This window comes from Mandrillus leucophaeus, unplaced genomic scaffold (assembly GCF_000951045.1).
Source record: "Mandrillus leucophaeus isolate KB7577 unplaced genomic scaffold, Mleu.le_1.0 Scaffold338, whole genome shotgun sequence".
Classification (NCBI taxonomy): domain Eukaryota; kingdom Metazoa; phylum Chordata; class Mammalia; order Primates; family Cercopithecidae; genus Mandrillus; species Mandrillus leucophaeus.
Window position 1 is genome coordinate 234,219 of NW_012103565.1, and position 18,306 is coordinate 252,524.

Genomic DNA, 18,306 nt, shown 5'->3' on the forward strand with positions numbered 1-18,306 from the left:
GGTGCTAGCTCTGCCCCCCTTATCCCAGGCAGCACCTTCCTGTGCCAAGGGAGCTTCAGCCTGCCCTTGGCCTGAGGCCCCTAGGCTCAGGTTAGCTGACATTCCCAGCAAATCCTACAACTTCTCCTTTCCTTTCATGGATCTAAGACACAGTCCATTATCAGTCTCATTTTTAAAGACATTTCTAAGAGTGTCCTTTCTTTCCCAACACTAGTAAGGACAGTAAGTGGTGTTTCCTGGGAGGGACCGTGTGGTATTATTTTTGCACTACTACAAGGATTCTGAAGACTGCCAGGCTTGAAGTGAAGAACCATATTACCTGCCTATCCCAGCTAGGTGACAGTGGAAAAGGGGCTTCATCTCTGAGCTGTTTTCCAGCGGTACTGGGCACATTCCACCCCTCACCCTGACTCACAAGGTGTTGACAATAATGGACACTGCTCTGTCTTCTGCCATGCTTTGAACAACACTACACCATCCATCAGATGGATTCATCCCAAAGGTAAAGCACATTGCTTCTGGAAGGAGAAAGGTAATATCATTTTTTTTTTTTTTTTTTTTTTGAGATTAAGTCTTGCTCTGTTGCCCCAGGCTGGACTGCAATGGCCCAATCTCAGTTCACTGCAACCTCTGTCTCCCAAGTTCAAGCAATTCTCCTGCCTCAGTCTCCCAAGTAGCTGGGATTACAGGTGCCCGCCACCATGCCCGGCTAACTTTTAGTATTTTTCAGTAGAAACGGGGTTTCACCATGTTGGCCAGACTGGTTTTGAACTCCTGACTGCAAGTGATCCACCTGCCTCGGCCTCCCAAAGTGCTGGGATTACAGGCGTGAGCCACTGCGCCCGGATGAAAGGTAGTATTTTCATGCTTCTTTCATTTGATCTCATTTAGAAGGTGCTTGAGGAATAGAGAGGACTGGGTTTTCTCTGGGATTATTGTTAGGCATCACTTAGTGACTGGGACGTGTTCTGAAAAATGCGTCGTTACACAATTTTGCCATTGTGATATCACAGAGCATACACACACGACCCTAGATGGCACAGCCTACTCCCCACCTGGGCTGCACGGTATGGCCCATTGCTCCGAGGCCACGCTCCTGTGCAGCATGTTACTGTGCTGAATACTGGAGGCAACTGTAACACCATGGTAAGTATTTGTGTATCTAAACATATCTAAACACAGAAAAGGTGTAGTAAAAATACGGTGGTATTATCTCATGGGACCATGACCACATACATCGTCCATCACCGACAGAAACATGGTGAGGTAGCGCATGACTGTACCTGCAGCCCCCGCTGTGAGGTCAATGGCGACCTGGATGGCAGCACTGGACTTCATGTTTCCCCGCTCTTCTGCTGGTCTCGTGGAAGGCAGCTCTCTGGACCTTACGACAGGCACCACATGTCCCTGGGGGAGGCAAGAGTTCACCATTATTAGTCCAGGTCTCTGCAGCCTCCCGTTCTCTAGGCCTGCAGCCAAATTACTGAACCCAAACTTCTGGGATCCATGAACTGGGCTCCACATTGCTCCAAAGGAAAGGGGCTCCAGGTATCAGTGCAGCTTAGCAATTGACTGCCCCCTAGAAAGCTCACAGATCAAAAAGCTTCCCTGCATATCAATGCTATGGCCACCAGCAGCACTTCAACCAACTTTCTGAAAACTGTAAAAATGAACACCAAACAAGCAAGCCAACCACAGTTGTACCAACCACAGCAGACTCTTTTTTTAGAGGCCTAAGTTGAGCTATCAATTGAATAGGCTCAGTTCTAAATGCAGACAGCAGCCAGTGCTGGGTGCCTAAGGGGATGTCACAAGACAGTAGGTCTGGAGAGGAACACTCAGGCAGCCAAGGGTGAGAGCTGCACCCTGGAATCACACACGCCTTGGTGTGAATGCCTGCTCTACCTGTGGCCCCTTTGGCCTCTACACCTGCAAGTCCTCATCTGTACAAGGCAAATAATAACAATATTACAAAACAAAGGCATTCACAAACAGCCACATGAAACTGATGGGATGCTCCACTGTGCACAAGCGATAGAACAAGGCCCGGCACAGAGCACCAAACATCTTCCTATCACCACAATCCACTAGCCCTTCAACTGTCAACGTGCACAGGAGTCGCCTGGGGGCCTTGCTAAATAAAATGCAGCTTCTGATTCAATAGCCTCGGATGGGACCAGAGATTTGGCCTGTCTTGATGAGCTCCCAAGTGAGGTGGACAATGCCAGTCCACAGACTCACACTCTGAAATACAACACCTGGGTCTTTGTGTCCAAATTTGCTTCATAACCTGAAGTGCCCTTCCCCCCCCACCTTTTTCTTTTTTTGAGATGGAGTCTGGCACTGTCGCCCAGGCTGGAGTGCAGCAGCCACGATCTTGGCTCACTGCAACTGCCACCTCCTGGGTTCAAATGATTCTCCTGCCTCAGCGTCCCAAGTAGCTGAGATTACAGGTGCATGCCACTGCACCAGGCTAATTTTTCTATTTATAGTAGAGATGGAGTTTCACCATGTTGGCCAGGCTGGTCTTGAACTCCTGACCTTCAGTGATCTGCCCATCTCAGCCTCCCAAAGTGCTGATATTGCAAGTGTGAGCCACCTTGCCTGGCCTGGACACGCATTAAATATTCTAATTATCGGGTCTTCTGGAAATCTTGATTCAGTATGTTTGGGTTGGAGCCTTGGGCGTTTGGGAAAACTGGAATTTATTGACAAAAGTCAACTACTGCTGAGGCATGGGCTTCATAAATGTTGACTAAAAGATCCAATTCAACAACCAGTACTGTATACTTACTTTTCAAACTGTGTAAGTAACTTCTTTGTGAATAATAAGGAACAATTTATTCCTCATCGCACTGAGGAGCCGTGTGACCCCAGTCGTGCTGGATCAGAGATGAACACCAAGTGACTTCCTAACACCAATGTCATCCTGAACGTCAACAGAAAACATTGGCCACCAAGAAGATTTTTTAACCACTTGAAGCATTTTGCTGATGACGGGACTGAAAGAATCTTCCTTAACTTACAAAAAAAATGAAAACCACTGGCAACAAAGGCACAGTACTTAACAAAGCAACTAAGTTACAAGTGCAAGACACTGATTTATATGCTGTTGATAGACCTGGAGAGACAGGACCATTTACTAGGTTGAAAAGGTAATGGCCATCTGATATCTTCTTTAAAAAGTATATCAGGGTCCTAATCCTTTTCCAGAAAGCAAACTAAGGCCAGAGCAAGACAGGGTCTCCTAGGCCACACAACTAGTCAGGGACAGAGGAGCCAGTTCAGTCCTGTCCTTCAGGTCTGTGCCTACAAACCAGTACTTTATCTGAGTATTCCAACCTGGGCAGAAACATCACGAAACACCCAGTCCTGCATTTTAGAAAAAAAAAAGGAGGCAAAAAGGAGGAAGAAAAAAACGAAGGCAACTGAGAAGACAGAGCATGTCCAGTGTGGCCTCCCAGATAAACCTCAATGCGTTGCTTTCTTTTGGCGCAGCCACTTCCTTTGTAACTTGGAAGGAAAGAAAGACATCACATTGCATTCTATCTGCCCAAGTGAATTGAACCCCGTTAGGTGAGCCAAACTTAAACACATTAAATTCTACAAATAACCACTTGTAGAATTATTCAGATAGAAAACAATGGTGGGCACTAACAGATTCACTCAGGATTGGGTAGTTAACAGGTTAATTCAGATTATGTGTAGCTCTAGCTGGGAGAAGACACAGGGCTTGGAGGAAGCAAGACTGTTCAGCATGAATTAGAACTGATGTATGAGCTTGCTGTAGCACTCGGAATAGAAAAACTCTTTTTAGCCCCTTTGATCCCTCTCAGACTACACCAGGGTTCAACTGAGGAACAGCAGCGCTGACCACCATCCTTCTCGATCCTTGGGGAAATAAACTTTTTGGATGGGGGAGTCAGATGAGGCTGCATTTTCCACCAGGAAACACGAACTGCTGCGGGAAGATCCCAGCTTCTGGTTAAAGCTGGGGCGGTAGGAGCTGCCGGCCAGCTCGCCATCCAGTCCCCAGAGCCCGGGCTTTAGGGCGCCGGGATGCGACCAGTTTTACCGCCAAGGAGCCGGGCCAGGCGCGCCTCCTACCCGGCCTCGCAAGGAACAGGTTAGGGAGAGACTTCCAACTTTCTCTGGCCGGCCCTGAACGCTCGCCGCGTCTGCCCAGCCGCCCACTGTCTGGCAGCCTGCAAGTCTCCGTTCAGAAGCGGCTCCGTGCTGCCCAGCGCTGCCGCCCTGGCGGCTCGGAACCCCGCGGCCAAATGACACGACCTGGGGGCAAAGGAGGACAACAGTTCCCACCAGGTAGGCACTGCGGGAAGGAGGCCGACGACCCCGAGATTCTCTGGCGACCTCGGCGGGCCATCCCCGCGCTGTGCGCGGGTCCCGTGGCACGTGAGTGGCGGTTCTCGCAGCTTCCCTGGACGCCCGGGAAGGTCACACCGCCCAGGCGCCGAGGCCCGCCCCGCGCCCAGCTCTCTCCGCCCTCTCCGCCCGGGGCGCTCCCCAGCTGCAGAGAAGCGGAAGTAGGCGCAAGGCCGCGGCGCGCCCAGCCTACCTGCCAACCCTGGAGGAGGAGGAGGCCTGCGTCTCCGGGTGCTTTCTTGCCTCTGGGCTCCCCGAGACCCTCTCTGAGGCTGGACCCCAGATAGTCCGCTGGGCTGGGGATGAGGACTAGGGGCTGGGAAGGTCAGTGATTGGGAGAACTTAAGTTTTTAGTTAATTTGATCTTGTTGGGCGGCCAATACCTTAATTATAACTTATATTTGAGTAAAAAATTATACTCGGGATTCAAGGCCGTAAGTTAAAATTATAATTAAGTATGAAAATACTGGTATTGTAAAGATGGAAAGTAGATTATTTTATTACCAGTTAAAAAAAAAAAAAGCCACTTGCCAATCCCCTTCTCCAAAGGAAATCCATCTGATGCCATTTCTGTAAGTGCACTGATGAAAACCGTAACTCTGTCAGCTCTGATCTTGTAGTCCCTAAGGAATTATAGGTTCTATCTGTGGTTCTCTGGCATTTTATTAAACAAGTGAAAGTATTCAAGGAAGCTGTTGTTTGCCTAGAGTAATTTTCTTTTCTTTTCTTTTCTGTTTCTTTCTTTCTTTCCTTTCTTTTTTGACACAATCTGGCTCTGTCGCCCAGGCTGGAGTGCGGTGGCGCCATTTCGGCTCACTGCAAGCTCCGCCTCCCGGGTTCACGCCATTCTCCTGCCTCAGCCTCCCAAGTAGCTGGGACCACAGGCGCCCGCCACCACGCCTGGCTAATTTTTTATATTTTTAGTAGAGACAGGGTTTCACCATGTCAGCCAGGATGGCCTCGATCTGCTGACCTTGTGATCCGCCTGCCTTGGCCTCCCAAAGTGCTGGGATTACAGGCGTGAGCCACGGCGCCCGGCCTGCCCAGAGTAATTTTCTTTAATGCCCTAAGACAAAGGGTCAAAAGAGTCTTGTTCTACTTGAGACAGCCCCTCAACATAACACACAGCCACCACCTTCCCATTGCTTTGGTTCAGCCTTTATGTATTGATTTTCATTTTCAACACAATTTTCTTCCTTAAAACAGGGCGTGGTGACACATATCTATAGTCCTAGCTACTTGGGAGGCCAAGGTAGGAGGATCACTTGAGGCCAGGAATTTGAGGCCATGGTGAGCTATGTTGGCACGGTTGCACTCCAGCCTGGGTGACAGAGAGAGATCTTGTCTCTTAAACACACACACAAGCACACACACACACACACACACACACACACACACGAGATGTAATTTTCTTTTACAACTTTCAGCCTTGTTTGGATGTGCTGTTGGATTATTACCTATGTAATTTAAGTGATTTGATTGGTAATAGTGCTTAACATGAATGCACACCTGAATAGACCTCCCAGGCTGTAGCAGATGCCATGATGGGATCAGAGTACCTGGTAAATGGGCACTCATCAGATCCAGCACTTTAGAGCTCAGGCTTCTGGACCATAATTGAGTCCCAGAAACAAGCCATGGAGCTGGGATGACTTATCCAAAGTGACAGGGAACGTAACTAATTGGAAGCAGATCCAGGAGCCAAAACTACAGTTACAGCAGCCTAGAGGGGTTGGCAATATCACCTGGTCCAGTGGCTTTTGCAGTTTAAGAAAATGAGCCCCAAAAGAACCCTGATTAAGGACAGACTTGGCTGGGTGTGGTGGCTCATGCCTGTAATCCCAACACTGGGAGGCCGAGGTAGGAGGATCACTTGAGTCTGGGAGGTTGAGGCTGCAGTGTGCGGTGTTCACACCATTGCACTCCAGCCTGAATGACTGACCAAGACCCTGTCTCAAAAAACAACAAAAAAGGATAGACCCTGTTACAGATTAGAAAGTCAGGATGTTTGTGTAAATGTCCCTGTGTGACCTTTAGTGAGTCACTTAACCTTTCGTAAACCCCAGCTACAGCATGACTGCATTACTGACTCCTCTGAAACCCCTGTGCTCAGCCTGTTAGAAGAATCCACTGTGCAGGGCGCTTGGTACTTTCCCCCAGCCATTGGGCCGCAGCCTAGTGCTTTGTCTTATCTTCCTTGAGCCCCTTCCTCTCCTGTCCTCACAAGGGCTGTTCCAAACTCTTATCACTTCCAAGCCTTCCACATTTCTCCTCTCCACGCCTCCCCTGTGCAACTGTCAGCCTCAATTTTTTCTATAAGAAACAATCTGAATTTTGCTCAGATTTTTAATTCCTAATCTACAAAGTTACCTCTTTTTTTTTGCACAAACTCTCATCCATTTGTCCACTGTCCAACTTACTTGCTGTGTCCCCGTGCCTAGCCCAATGGCCGGGAAGAATGAGGATGAGGGAGAAACCAAGACTTGGAGAGGCCAAGTCACTCCCCAAAGTTACACAGGTGCGAATAGCAGAACAGGGACTCAGTAAAGTTCTCTCCAACTCGGAAGGTCAGGCGCTCAGCCGCTACGCTGTGCCATGCTCCCTCACAGAGATTCTTATTAAAAGCAAGAGAGCTGCAGGAACTGGAAGTTCTTTCTTCCGGGATAGATCTCCTTCCACAGTATTTTATAAAATCACCTCGGCAGCTTAAAATCCCCCACAACAGTGCTCTTTCTGCTGTCTTTATTTTAGGAAGAGAGAAATTAAGATATTGATGTTAAAATGCTTCCTGTCTCTCAGATGCTCAGAGAACTGATTGCAAAATCACCTGGTTGGCACTGAATCAAGAAAGTGTCCTTGCAAACTTTGTGCTGAGTGTAATTTCCTAGGGATCCTATGGCCTCTTGAGGACAGCATTTTAGGGACATGGATCACTGTTCTCTGTAGAGGTAGGTCAACTCAGTAGTATTTTACATGTAGGCTCCAACCAGCAAACACGTCAACACACTGACCTCTCTGCTCCAGGTGACTGTTTGCTACACTGGGGATTGCACAAGTCAGACTTCAATGCAGCTGGCCTTGTGATGGGTGGCAGGTGTGATGTGCGTCAGAGGTGAGAGGACAGACAGAATGGCTGCATGGAAAAGCGAGCATTTGCTATTCTACAGAATTTCGTAATGCATTGGTTAATGACACTAAAAGGAGAAATAATTGCACAAAATGTATCCCTGGTCCTGACACCACGTGGGGCATGTTTTAACAAAGTGAGTTAATTGGGTTTGCAAATAGATCAAAAGCATAAAACATCTCTGACTCAAATATATTTTTAGTTAATAAGAAAGAAGAGGGGCCCGGCATGGTGGCTCACACCTATAATCCCAGCACTTTGGGAGGCCCAGGCTGGTGGATCACCTGAGTTCAGGAGTTCAAGACCAGCCTGGCCAACATGGTGAAACCCTGTCTCTACTAAAAATACCAAAAAAATTAGCTGGGCATGTTGGCAGGTGCCTGTAATCCCAGCTCCATGGAAGGCTGAGGCAGGAGAATCGCTTGAACCTGGGAGGCCAAGGTTACAGTGAGCTGAGATCGCACCATTGCACTCCAGCCTGGGCAACAAGAGCGAAACTCCATCTGGAAAAAACAAACGAACAAAAACACATAAGAAAGAAGAAAACTTCCTTTTGATTATGCAATTTTAGTTCCCATTAAATGTTCTTGGCTGCTGATTAGAAATTTTAATTCTAGAATTTAAAAATTCTAGAATTTAAAAATTGTAGAAGTAGGAGGTTCCAGAGCCGGTTAATGTAACAGCTCAAGAGTATCTGGGGCAGCTTCTCTGTAAGTCTTTTAGCCTTTCCCTCATGACTACAAGATGGCTGCCACAGCTCTGCCTATCACATCTGCACATGCAACATCCAAAGGCAGGAAGGAAGCACGCTCACATACCTTCCTGTCATCAGAGAAAACAATCTTTCCCGCAGCCCTCTGTCAGGCTTCCCCTTGTGTTTCATTGGCCTAGAAATGGGTCTCATACTCCTCCCAAAAATCAACACTCAGAGGAGACTGGTGTTAGCATGATCGCTTGAGAATAGGGTCAGCAATGTTCTTCTGAAGAGGACCAGCCAGTAAATATTTCAGGCTTTGCAGGGCATGGGGTCCCTGTCACATCTAGTCAGCTCTGCTGTTGTAGAGCCAAAGCAGCTAGAGACACCGGAAACAAATACATGTGCCTGTGTTCCAGTGTCACTGTGGACACTGAAATTTGAATTTCATGTATTTTTTACCTCTTACAAAGCATTGGTTTTTGTTCCTTTTCCAGTGAATTAAAGGTGTAAAAAGCATTTTGTATGGTATGAGGCCATACAAACACAGGCGCAGGCCAGATTTGGCTAGCAGGCTGTAGTTTGTCAACCCCTGGTTTGGAGCAATGAGGACTCATCTCCTTGTGGCTGTGGGAAGGGACCACCTTCCCTGAGACGTCACCAAGCACACCTGAAAAACAGAAGGGTGAGGGAAGTGTTGTTAGGCAACTGAGAATGTCCCCTACGGCACATTACGGAGATGGAAAAATGCAGAGGGTTATGATAATTTTTAAAAAGCAGAATATACATCAATATGGGCAGGATGATCCCAACCAATTCTGCTTGTTGAAGTCCCTGCCATCCACCGAGATCTATTTTAGACGCAGCCGCCCCATAGCACCTGTTTCTGATTCCTGATTCTCAGAAGGCAAATTGGAGCATTCCTTCCTATCCATGACAAACTTCCCTTTAGCACCTCTCCTGTGCTGGATGCTGTCAACCCAAACTGCTGGAAACGCAGAAGTGAAAGAGCCAATGGCTAACCTCAAAGAAATCTGTCCAAGCAGAGGAGGAAGAAACAAGCAACTATAATTCAGGGGGGGTATGCGGCAAGAGGTGTGTGGGTAGGAGGGCATCCCCGGAGGGAATGAATGATGGATGGAATAGAAGGTTTCAGGGGAGGCCCACAGGAGACCTCCATGCCAACGGAAATGGCATCTGGCCCTTTGTTAAGAGAATGAATGTAGGTTGGTGTATCACCTACTCCAGGGGCCAGGAGAGTTGCAACTCAGCCAGGCTCTTAGTTGTAATCAACAGAAGCACAAAAGAGATTGATTAAAAGGTTATAGAGTGACTCTTCCGCTTGCTGGATGGGGAGGTAGAATGCCGTGAATAGCTTCCTGCAACAAGTCCCTGTACCCACCGTAGACCTGGTCTGCAGTGGAAACCACTGCTGCTGCTCCTCTGGAGCTCTGGATGTGATGGTTTGTGATGCTGCCCCTCCTTGTACCAGGGCCACAGCCCGGTAACTTTTACTCCTCCAAAGCCTGGCGCCTGCCTTACCAGCTTTGCCTGATACATCACTTCCACACCACGCCATTGCCTTGGATTGCTCATCTCTAAGTTGGTATCTCGTGTAGATGCAGCTGATGGAGGGAGGCTGGGTCATGTGCCCGTACCCTGCTCTGCATAGAAGCCCGGCTGAGGGGGATCTCTGGCATCTGCCTTGGAGAGGCAGGACTCACTCATATGTCAGGAAGTTCCCAGAACATAGCCGGGGTTTCCAAACAATTCGAGGCAGCCAAAAAATATGACACGTGTCCACTCCACACAGACTGAGCATCGCAGTCAGAGGAAACATGCAAAGGCATAGAGGTGTGAACCGGCAGAGCACATTTGGGGAACTGGAAGCATTTTGTTCTGCAGGAGAGAGCAGTGAGTGCTGGGAGAGTGGCTTGGAGTAGCCGGCAGGAGCCCCTGCTAAACTCATGGTCCTTGTGGCTCCAACCTCAAGGGAAAATACTTTTTTTTTTTTCAGACAGAGTCTTGCTGTGTCCCCTAGGCCTGAGTGCAGTGGCATGATCACAGCTCACTGCAGCCTCAATCTCCTGGGGCCAGACAATTCTCTCACCTCCGTGTCCTAAATGGCTGGGACTACAGGCGTGCGCCAGCACCCCCAGCTAATTTTTGTGTTTTTCTGTAGAGATGGGTTTTTGCCATGTTGCCCAGGATGGCCTTGAACTCCTAGTCTCAAGCAATCCTCTTGCTTTGGCCTCCCAAAGCACTGGGATTACAGTTGTGAGCTGTCAAGCCCAGCAAGGGCAAGTACTTGCATCTTACTCAGTGTTCTCTGCTGAGGCCCAGGAGCTGTGACTAACTCCTTGCCAGGCTCAAGGTGCTACCCCTGGTGAGTTTTAGTCAGTATCCATCTAAAGGAATCATCTTTGTAAACTGTTGGATGGTATCATTTTTGTGAAATAGCAAGTGTATGCAGCTTCTCTCTCTCTCTCTCCTTCTCTCTTGTGTGTACATTTCCACAATGTACTATTTTATAATTACATTAATAATGGTTCCCCCAGTAAAAATAATCTGAATGTAGACCCTTTGTATCTAAAAATTTGTATGGCACCTATCACTAGATACTTAGCCATTTATAAACATCTTTTAAAAATATTTTCATTAAATTAGTTATTCTGGGCAAACACAGGCAGATATAACCATTGAAAGGACACACAAATAAAGGCCCAGCAGAGTTGAGATGCCATTGCCTTAGAGATTAGCATGCAGGCTCTGGGTTAGACACCTGAGGGGGAAATCCTGGCCTCTCTGCTTCCAGCAGGATGATTCAGAAAAGTCTCTTGGGGTGGGAATGAGAGGAAAGATCTGGTTCCGCCAGTTGATGCTCTAAGTTCCCCCTGCTCCATGTCGCTGCTTCTCAGCTTCATGCGATTGTACCTTTGAGGACTTCCGTGGGCCACATTCTAACTTTTTAAATTTTTGTTTTAAGACACAGTCTTGCTCTGTCACCCAGGCTGGAGTGCTGTGGCGTGACCATAGTTCACTGCAGCCTCGAGCTCCCAGACTCAAATGATCCTCCCACCTCAGCCTCCTAAGTAGCTGAGACTACAGGCCTGTGCCACCATGCCTGGCTAATTTTTCATTATTTTGTTTGTGTGTTTGTTTGTAGAGAAGGGGGTCTCACTATATTGACCAGGCTGTTCTCGAACTCCTGGCCTCAAAGAATCCTCCCATCTCAGCCTCCCAAAGTGCTGGGATTACAGGTGTGAGCCACTATGCCCAGCTCTAACCCTCTTATTTACAATGGGATTGTTTTCCTCACTGAGCCTTAATTTGTAAAACAAGGCCAATTCCCAAATGCTCCATCATTCATAGTATTCAGTCAATCTCTGTTCCAGTTAAGCACCGGAAATTTGGAGATGAAAAGCCACACCTCATTTCATTCACGGAGGATCACAGAGCCAGGCAGAGGGGGCTGGGAGCAGTAGGGCATGGGCACAGAACCCAGCCCAGAGGACCAGGAAAGGGTCTGGAGCTTGGGGCAAGAGCTGAGCCTGGAAGTAGGAGCAGGAGTTAGGGAGGGAAGAAGAAGGGAACACACCATAGGGATTGCAAGGAGGCAGGGGAAGGCAATGGCCATGTCTGGGAGCTGCAGGGGCTCCGGTCAGGGTAGGAGGAGAAGTAACGGGAAGGAGACTAGCGAAGGAGGCAGGGCTGATCTTGAGGGGTCTCACAGGCCCTGCTAAGGGAGTGCAGGGTTTCTTTAGAGCATGGTAGAGGGAGCTGTTGAGTAATACAGACTTCCTGATGTGTACGTGGCTGTGTGGAGGAGGCCAACAGCATGGACTCTCGGTCGACTGTCCAGTCCTCAAAAGCTGGCTCTCCCACCTGATGACTTTGTGATGGTGAGAAGTTCCTGTAAGCCTCAAATTTCTCATCTTAAAAGTTAAAAATGGAAATTGAGTGAAGATGAGACAATACATATAAAGCACTCTTACAGTGTCTAATACTTACTGGTCAATAAATGCTGTTATGGTTATTGATCATTTGAATAATGAAGTATATAGTTTGTCTCATTTTATAGATTTATGATAATGGAATGAATGAACTTTGTCACAGCAAAATAAGTTTAAAATGTTAGTTGCGTATCCTGATAGAAAATATAAACCGAAAAAGATTCCTTTGTGAGACCGGGGTCTCACTATGTTGCTCAGGCTGGTCTCGAACTCCTGGCCTCAAGCTAACCTCTCGCCTCAGCCATTGTGCCTCCCTAATATAAACATTTGTTTATTTATTCCACAAATATTGATTGATCAGGATATACCAGGCACAGTTCTACGCTCTTGGGATAAGGTAGTAAATGAGGCTGACAGGGGTCCCTGCTCTCATGGAGCTTACATTCCAGGGGGGAGGCTGATGATGAAAAAGGAAACAATGTGATTCCCAAGACCTGTACTTTCCACCAGGGCAGGGAACGTGTTGCATTTGTACCTTGATCTATCCCAAGTGCATGAGACAGGGCCTAGATCAGGCACTCGATGAACGTGTTGAGTGAATGGAAGATTATTTCAGATAGTGCTGAGTGCCAGAAGACAAGGAAACAGTGCGACATGACAGAGTGGGAAGGTCGACTTGACTAGATGTGGTGCACAGCTGAGAAAGCACTGCTGAGCTAAAGTGGATGGTGTGAAGGAATCAGTCATGGGAGAGTCTTTGGGACAGCTATTCCAGGCCAAAGAACTTTCCATGCCTAAGCTGAAGGCTTCGAGGCAGGGCTGCGCTGGGAATGCACAAAGAAAGGAATGAATGGACCTCACAGCACAGGGGCCAATCATTTGTGGGTCGTTGGCAGGCATGTCTTTTATCTAACAGGAGACTATTTTTGCCTCCAGAGGGCACTTGAACATAACAAATGCATCTAAGGGCCAGCTTGAGTTAACACTCAGAGAAGCAGTTTCCTGAAAGCATAACTTCAGAGGGCCAGGAAAGCAAAAAGAAAATAATCTCAACTGAAGCCTTTGCTTATTGAAATTTGAAAGCACCTCATTTAAAAATTAACTTTTATGAGAATAGTACAAGTGTAAGCTGGCAATGTGGGCTTTCATACATCAGTGTTAGTTTAACAACACAGCCCTCCCCTTGGTGGATAGATGAGAGAGGAGTTTGACAGGTAGGAGAGGGGACGGAAGGCTAATTTAGAGAGGTCTCAGCAAGGTCAGGCCTGGGTGAGACCCAAAGCAAGGAGGCTCTGAGAAGCTAAAAGGCAACATAGAGAGGGGCCAAGGGACAGGGGAGAATGAGTACAAGAAGGCAAGAGGATGGGCTGGGGGAACCAGAGTACTCTCATGTACTATAGAAATTGACCTGAGGACAGTTCTGCCTGGTCCTATCTCTGTCATCTCCAAAAGTCATGTTCTAAGCACTGTTTCAACATAGTTCTATGTCATATGCTGTGCAATACACACTAGTGTGACATGATCCTGATTTTCCATACACTGAAAATCCAAAGCAATTTTACACATGAATATACTAAGAGTGAGTCATCTTACGTGGAGGGGAAAGACAAGTACCTAGACAATCTAATTTGAAGGGCACGAAACCACTTTCTCTTCTGTCCAATCTCCTATAAGTTCTACTGCTGTGGGGCTCTCCGTGACCCTTCCCCTTACTTTCTCCTTTGGCTTTGGGCACTAAAGCCCTTGTGAAGAAGCTAATGAAATCTATGAGGCTCGTCCATCTGGGTGCAACCTCTCTGGACCTCCACAGGCCTGGCACCTGTTGCATTGTCTATCTTGTTAGATTACCTGCTCCACATCTGTGATCTCTGCTAGATCACGAGCCTCTTGAAGCAGGGAACAAGTCATATTCACCTGTGTATTCCAAGGGTTTTGACTAAAGCTTCATTTTTCACATAGTGTTATACAGTTACACTAATATCATCTACCTATATATTATATAAACATGCACATATGTTCATCTTTTGCTGCTGTTGTTTTTTATTTTTTTATTTTTTTTTGAGACAGGCTCTTGCTCTGTCACCCAGGCTGAAGTGCAGTGGCACTGCAGCCTCTGCCTCCTGGGCTCAAGCAATCCTCCCACCTCAGCCTCCAGAGTAGGTAGGACTGCAAGTACACACCACCACACCCACCTAATTTATTTATTTGTATTTTTTTGTGGAGGTGAGGTTTCACCATGTTGCCCTGGCTGGTCTCGAGCTTTTGGGCTCCAGTAATGACCCACCTTGGCCTCCTAAAGTGCCGTTTTAGGCTGTGTTTGATACTGTAGTTTGATCTGGTTTATAAGATAGACCAGCTGGAGATTTAGCTATCCAGATAGATAGATAGATAGATAGATAGATAGATAGATAGATAGATAGATAGATAGATAGATAGATAGATAGATCGATCCAGAAAGAAAGATAAAAATTTCCCAACTTGGAAGATGCAGAGACAAAACAGCTTTTTTCTTTTTTTTTTTTGAGACAGAGTCTTGCTGTCGCCCAGGCTGGAGTGCAGTGGCGTGATCTCGGCTTCCTGCAAGCTCTTTCTCCTGGGTTCACACCATTCTCCTGCCTCAGCCTCTTGAGTAACTGGGACTACAGGCGCCTGCCACCACACCCGGCTAATTTTTTGGATTTTTAGTAGAGACGGGGTTTCACCATGTTAGCCAGGATGGTCTCGATCTTCTGACCTTGTGATCTGCCTGCCTCGGCCTCCCAAAGTGCTGGGATTACAGGCATGAGCCACAGCACCTGGCCCGACAAAACAGCTCTTAATTCACCTAAGAAAAAAAGGAAATACCACATCCAGTATATACCACACACATCATCCCTCACACAGATCAGAAAACCTCATGATGAGTTTTGCCCCCAGTGAACCCATCCAGCCTCATTCTCTCCTTCTTTCTCTGCCTTTAGGTAGTACATTGCCTTTGCAAAGATGTCCATAAGCCTTTAATACTTTTGCTAGTAGAGCCACAAGTAAATCGAAGTAGGTTGCTGAAACTACTGGACAGCTGGGTTTATTCTGCAGGCTTATTTCACAAAAAGCAGACCTCAGAAAACTGAGGCCATTGCTGGCATGGCTAGTTGGATTTCCAAATATTGACCATTCCTGGACTCCTTGTTACAGGTTTTCATACACCTGCTGAGACACATGACTGCCCTTGTTGGATAATCCTGATGTCATTAAGGAAATTAAATGAGATGAGGATGTAAATTGTTTAGTGTGCAGTGGGCAGTCAGTGGTGTTATTATCTCATTACTATATCGCAGGTGTTTATGCTGCCCCTCCGATTTTGTTGGAAACAGTCTTATGTACTTTTTTTACACAGAGGCATTGAAAGTTAATTCAGAGTTGATTTTAGGGAAAAGGATTACTTTGAACATAAAAGACACAGATTTATAGACATATTTATTGGGAAATGAAGTCACATATATGGGCAATTCTAGTGACCAAAAAGCATTTAATAAAATATATTACATTTGATTGCCTATGAAGTACATAGACAAAGTGAGTATGATGGAAAATGGCATAAAACAAACAGCAGAATAGGATACATTTTGCTGCACAAGCAAAGTAGCTACAGAGCTTATAAGCTTCCCCTGTGTTATGACATTTGTGTTCTGCCATCCTGCCACTTGGGAGAAGTGGCTTCACTGTTTACCTTTTTGTGTGTGATCCACTAGCATGAACTAGTGATTACTTCATACAGATTGACAGAATATTCTAAATTTTTCTGAATCTTTGTAGATGTATTATTTATTCACTCAGATCTTTCCAAGATGTATTATTTACTAAATCTAAAGTGTTCCTTAGAATTAGTATAGTAATTAAATAATGTCAGAAATGAATCTGGGGTACATTAAATATCATGAGAAAGAAGTTCATTACAGTGAAGTGAAATTGCTTGTACCATTAAGGTAACGTGCTATTTTAATATCTTTACTGTGATTTTGTAACTTTGTAAGAATTAACCTGTTTTTAGTATTTCTACGCTATTATGAATACTATGCATAACGTAGTTTTTCAGCTTTTCACTAGTCATTGACTCCCACCTCTAATCATTAGCTATCTTTTTTTTTTTTGAGATGGAGTCTCGCTCTGTCGTCCAGGCTGGAGTGCAGTGGTACGATCTCGGCTCACTGCAAGCTCTGCCTCCCAGGTTCAAGCCACTCTCCTGCCCCAGCCTCCTGAGTAGCTGGGACTACAGGCGCCCCCCCCCCCCACCCGGCTAATTTTTTTTTTTTTTTGTATTTTTAGTAGAGACGGGATTTCACTGTGTTAGCCAGGATGGTCTTGACCTCCTGACCTTGTGATCTGCCCGCCTTGGCCTCCCAAAGTGCTGGGATTACAGGCGTGAGCCACCGCGCCCAGCCAGCTATTGACTTTCAAATGATCATTTATTCATAGAGTGTTTTGGAATCAGGGGAGTGATTATAAAATTTCGGTGAGCATTATTGTGTTATATGGCAGTAAATAGAACTGTTGTACTGGACTCTAGATATTGGTCAGCATGGGCTTCAAAGATTTCTTTTGGGCAGTTGGACCAACCCCTTCCCTGTGGTTCTTCTGCATCCATGCAACCCCCAGGGCAAGTCAGATTCTTGGTGCTGGTCCTTCCTATCTGCTCATCCCACTGCAGAAAACAAAGAATGCCTATCTGTGTCTCAGGATAGGACTGATCCTAAGCTCCCAGGCTGGACTTGTCCAGAGATATGCTATACTTTGGAACACAGAAAAACTCTTCATAATATCCAGTGCTAAGTGCTTTATAATACAATGGAATGCAAGAGTAATACTATTTTCACTTAAGATTTCTGACTTTTAATGATGATTCAAGAGGTCTGCAGCTCCATGAATTATTAATAGGTGGAAACAACATTCTGATTTCTTTTTCTTTTTGAGACAGAGTTTTGCTCTTGTTGCCCGGGCTGGAGTGCAATGGCACGATCTCGGCTCACCACAACCTCTGCCTTCCCAATTGAAGCGCTTCTCCTGCCTCAGCCTCCGGAGTAGCTGGGATTACAGGCATGTGCCACCATGCCTGGCTAATTTTGTATTTTCAGTAGAGACAGGGTTTCTCCATGTTGGTCAGGCTGGTCGGGAACTCCCGACTTCAGGTGATCCGCCCGATTCGGCCTCCCAAAGTGCTGAGATTATAGGCCTAAGCCAAAGCGCCTGGCCTTAATATTCTGATTTCTTAACATTCTTTCATTTTCTTCAGCTCCTGAATGTAGCAATATATTAACACTCTATAAACAACAACAATATATTTTCCTGGACTGTTTGATAAGGTTGACTAATGAAAATTCACTCAGGTCTAGAAGTAGTCATTGCTGAAAAAAAAAAAAAGCTGGCTACATTAGAAATCAGAAGCTGTCCTTACAAAGAACAGTGTTGTTCGCCGGGCATGGTGGCTCACGCCTGTAATCCCAGCACTTTTGGAGATCCAGGCAGGTGGATCACGAAGTTAGGAGTTTGAGACCAGCCTGGCCAAGATGATGAAACCCCGTCTCTACTAAAAATACAGAAATTAGCCGGACGTGGTTGCGGATGCCTATAATCCCAGCTACTCCGGAGGCTGAGGCAGGAGAATCGCTTGAACCCAGAGGCGGAGGTTGCAGTGAACCGAGATTGTGCCACTGCACTCTAGCCTGGATGACAGAGCAAGACTCCGTCTCAAAAATAAAAAAAAATAAAAAATAAATAACAGTGTTTACTAACCTTCTAGATAATTTAGCAACTTCGCCCAAAATTGTTTTTTTGCATAACTTCCCTGATTTTAAATAGACTTTCAAATGATATTTCCATTCCACATTTCCATTTTGACAGCTACAAACACTTCTATAGTACTTACTCTGTGCTACTCTGCTATAAGCACTATTCTATATTTAACCCATTTAATCCACCTACCTGCAAGGCAGGTGCTAACATGATTCCCTTTTCCACAGATAAGGCAACTGAGACCCAGAGAGGGTGCGAAAACTTGTCCGGAGTCCCACAGAAAGGGGCGGAGCCTGGCTGCGTGGTTGCGCCCATCCTGCAGCACCACAGTGCTCTGCTGTGTCTACTGAACACCTGAGCAGTAGAGGCTTCGTATGACT

The 18,306-nt window shown here is 46.5% G+C and overlaps 1 protein-coding gene across 1 annotated transcript in view; it reads left to right on the top strand.

Moving 5' to 3' along the window:
• The first annotated feature begins 1,273 nt into the window (after positions 1 to 1,273).
• The window catches only part of LOC105545762, a 43,361-nt gene continuing 26,328 nt past the window's right edge, over positions 1,274 to 18,306 (top strand). The window contains 2 exon segments of the mRNA XM_011988792.1: positions 1,274 to 1,416; positions 3,992 to 4,544. Of these exon segments, the coding sequence (XP_011844182.1) occupies positions 1,274 to 1,416; positions 3,992 to 4,544 (696 nt within the window).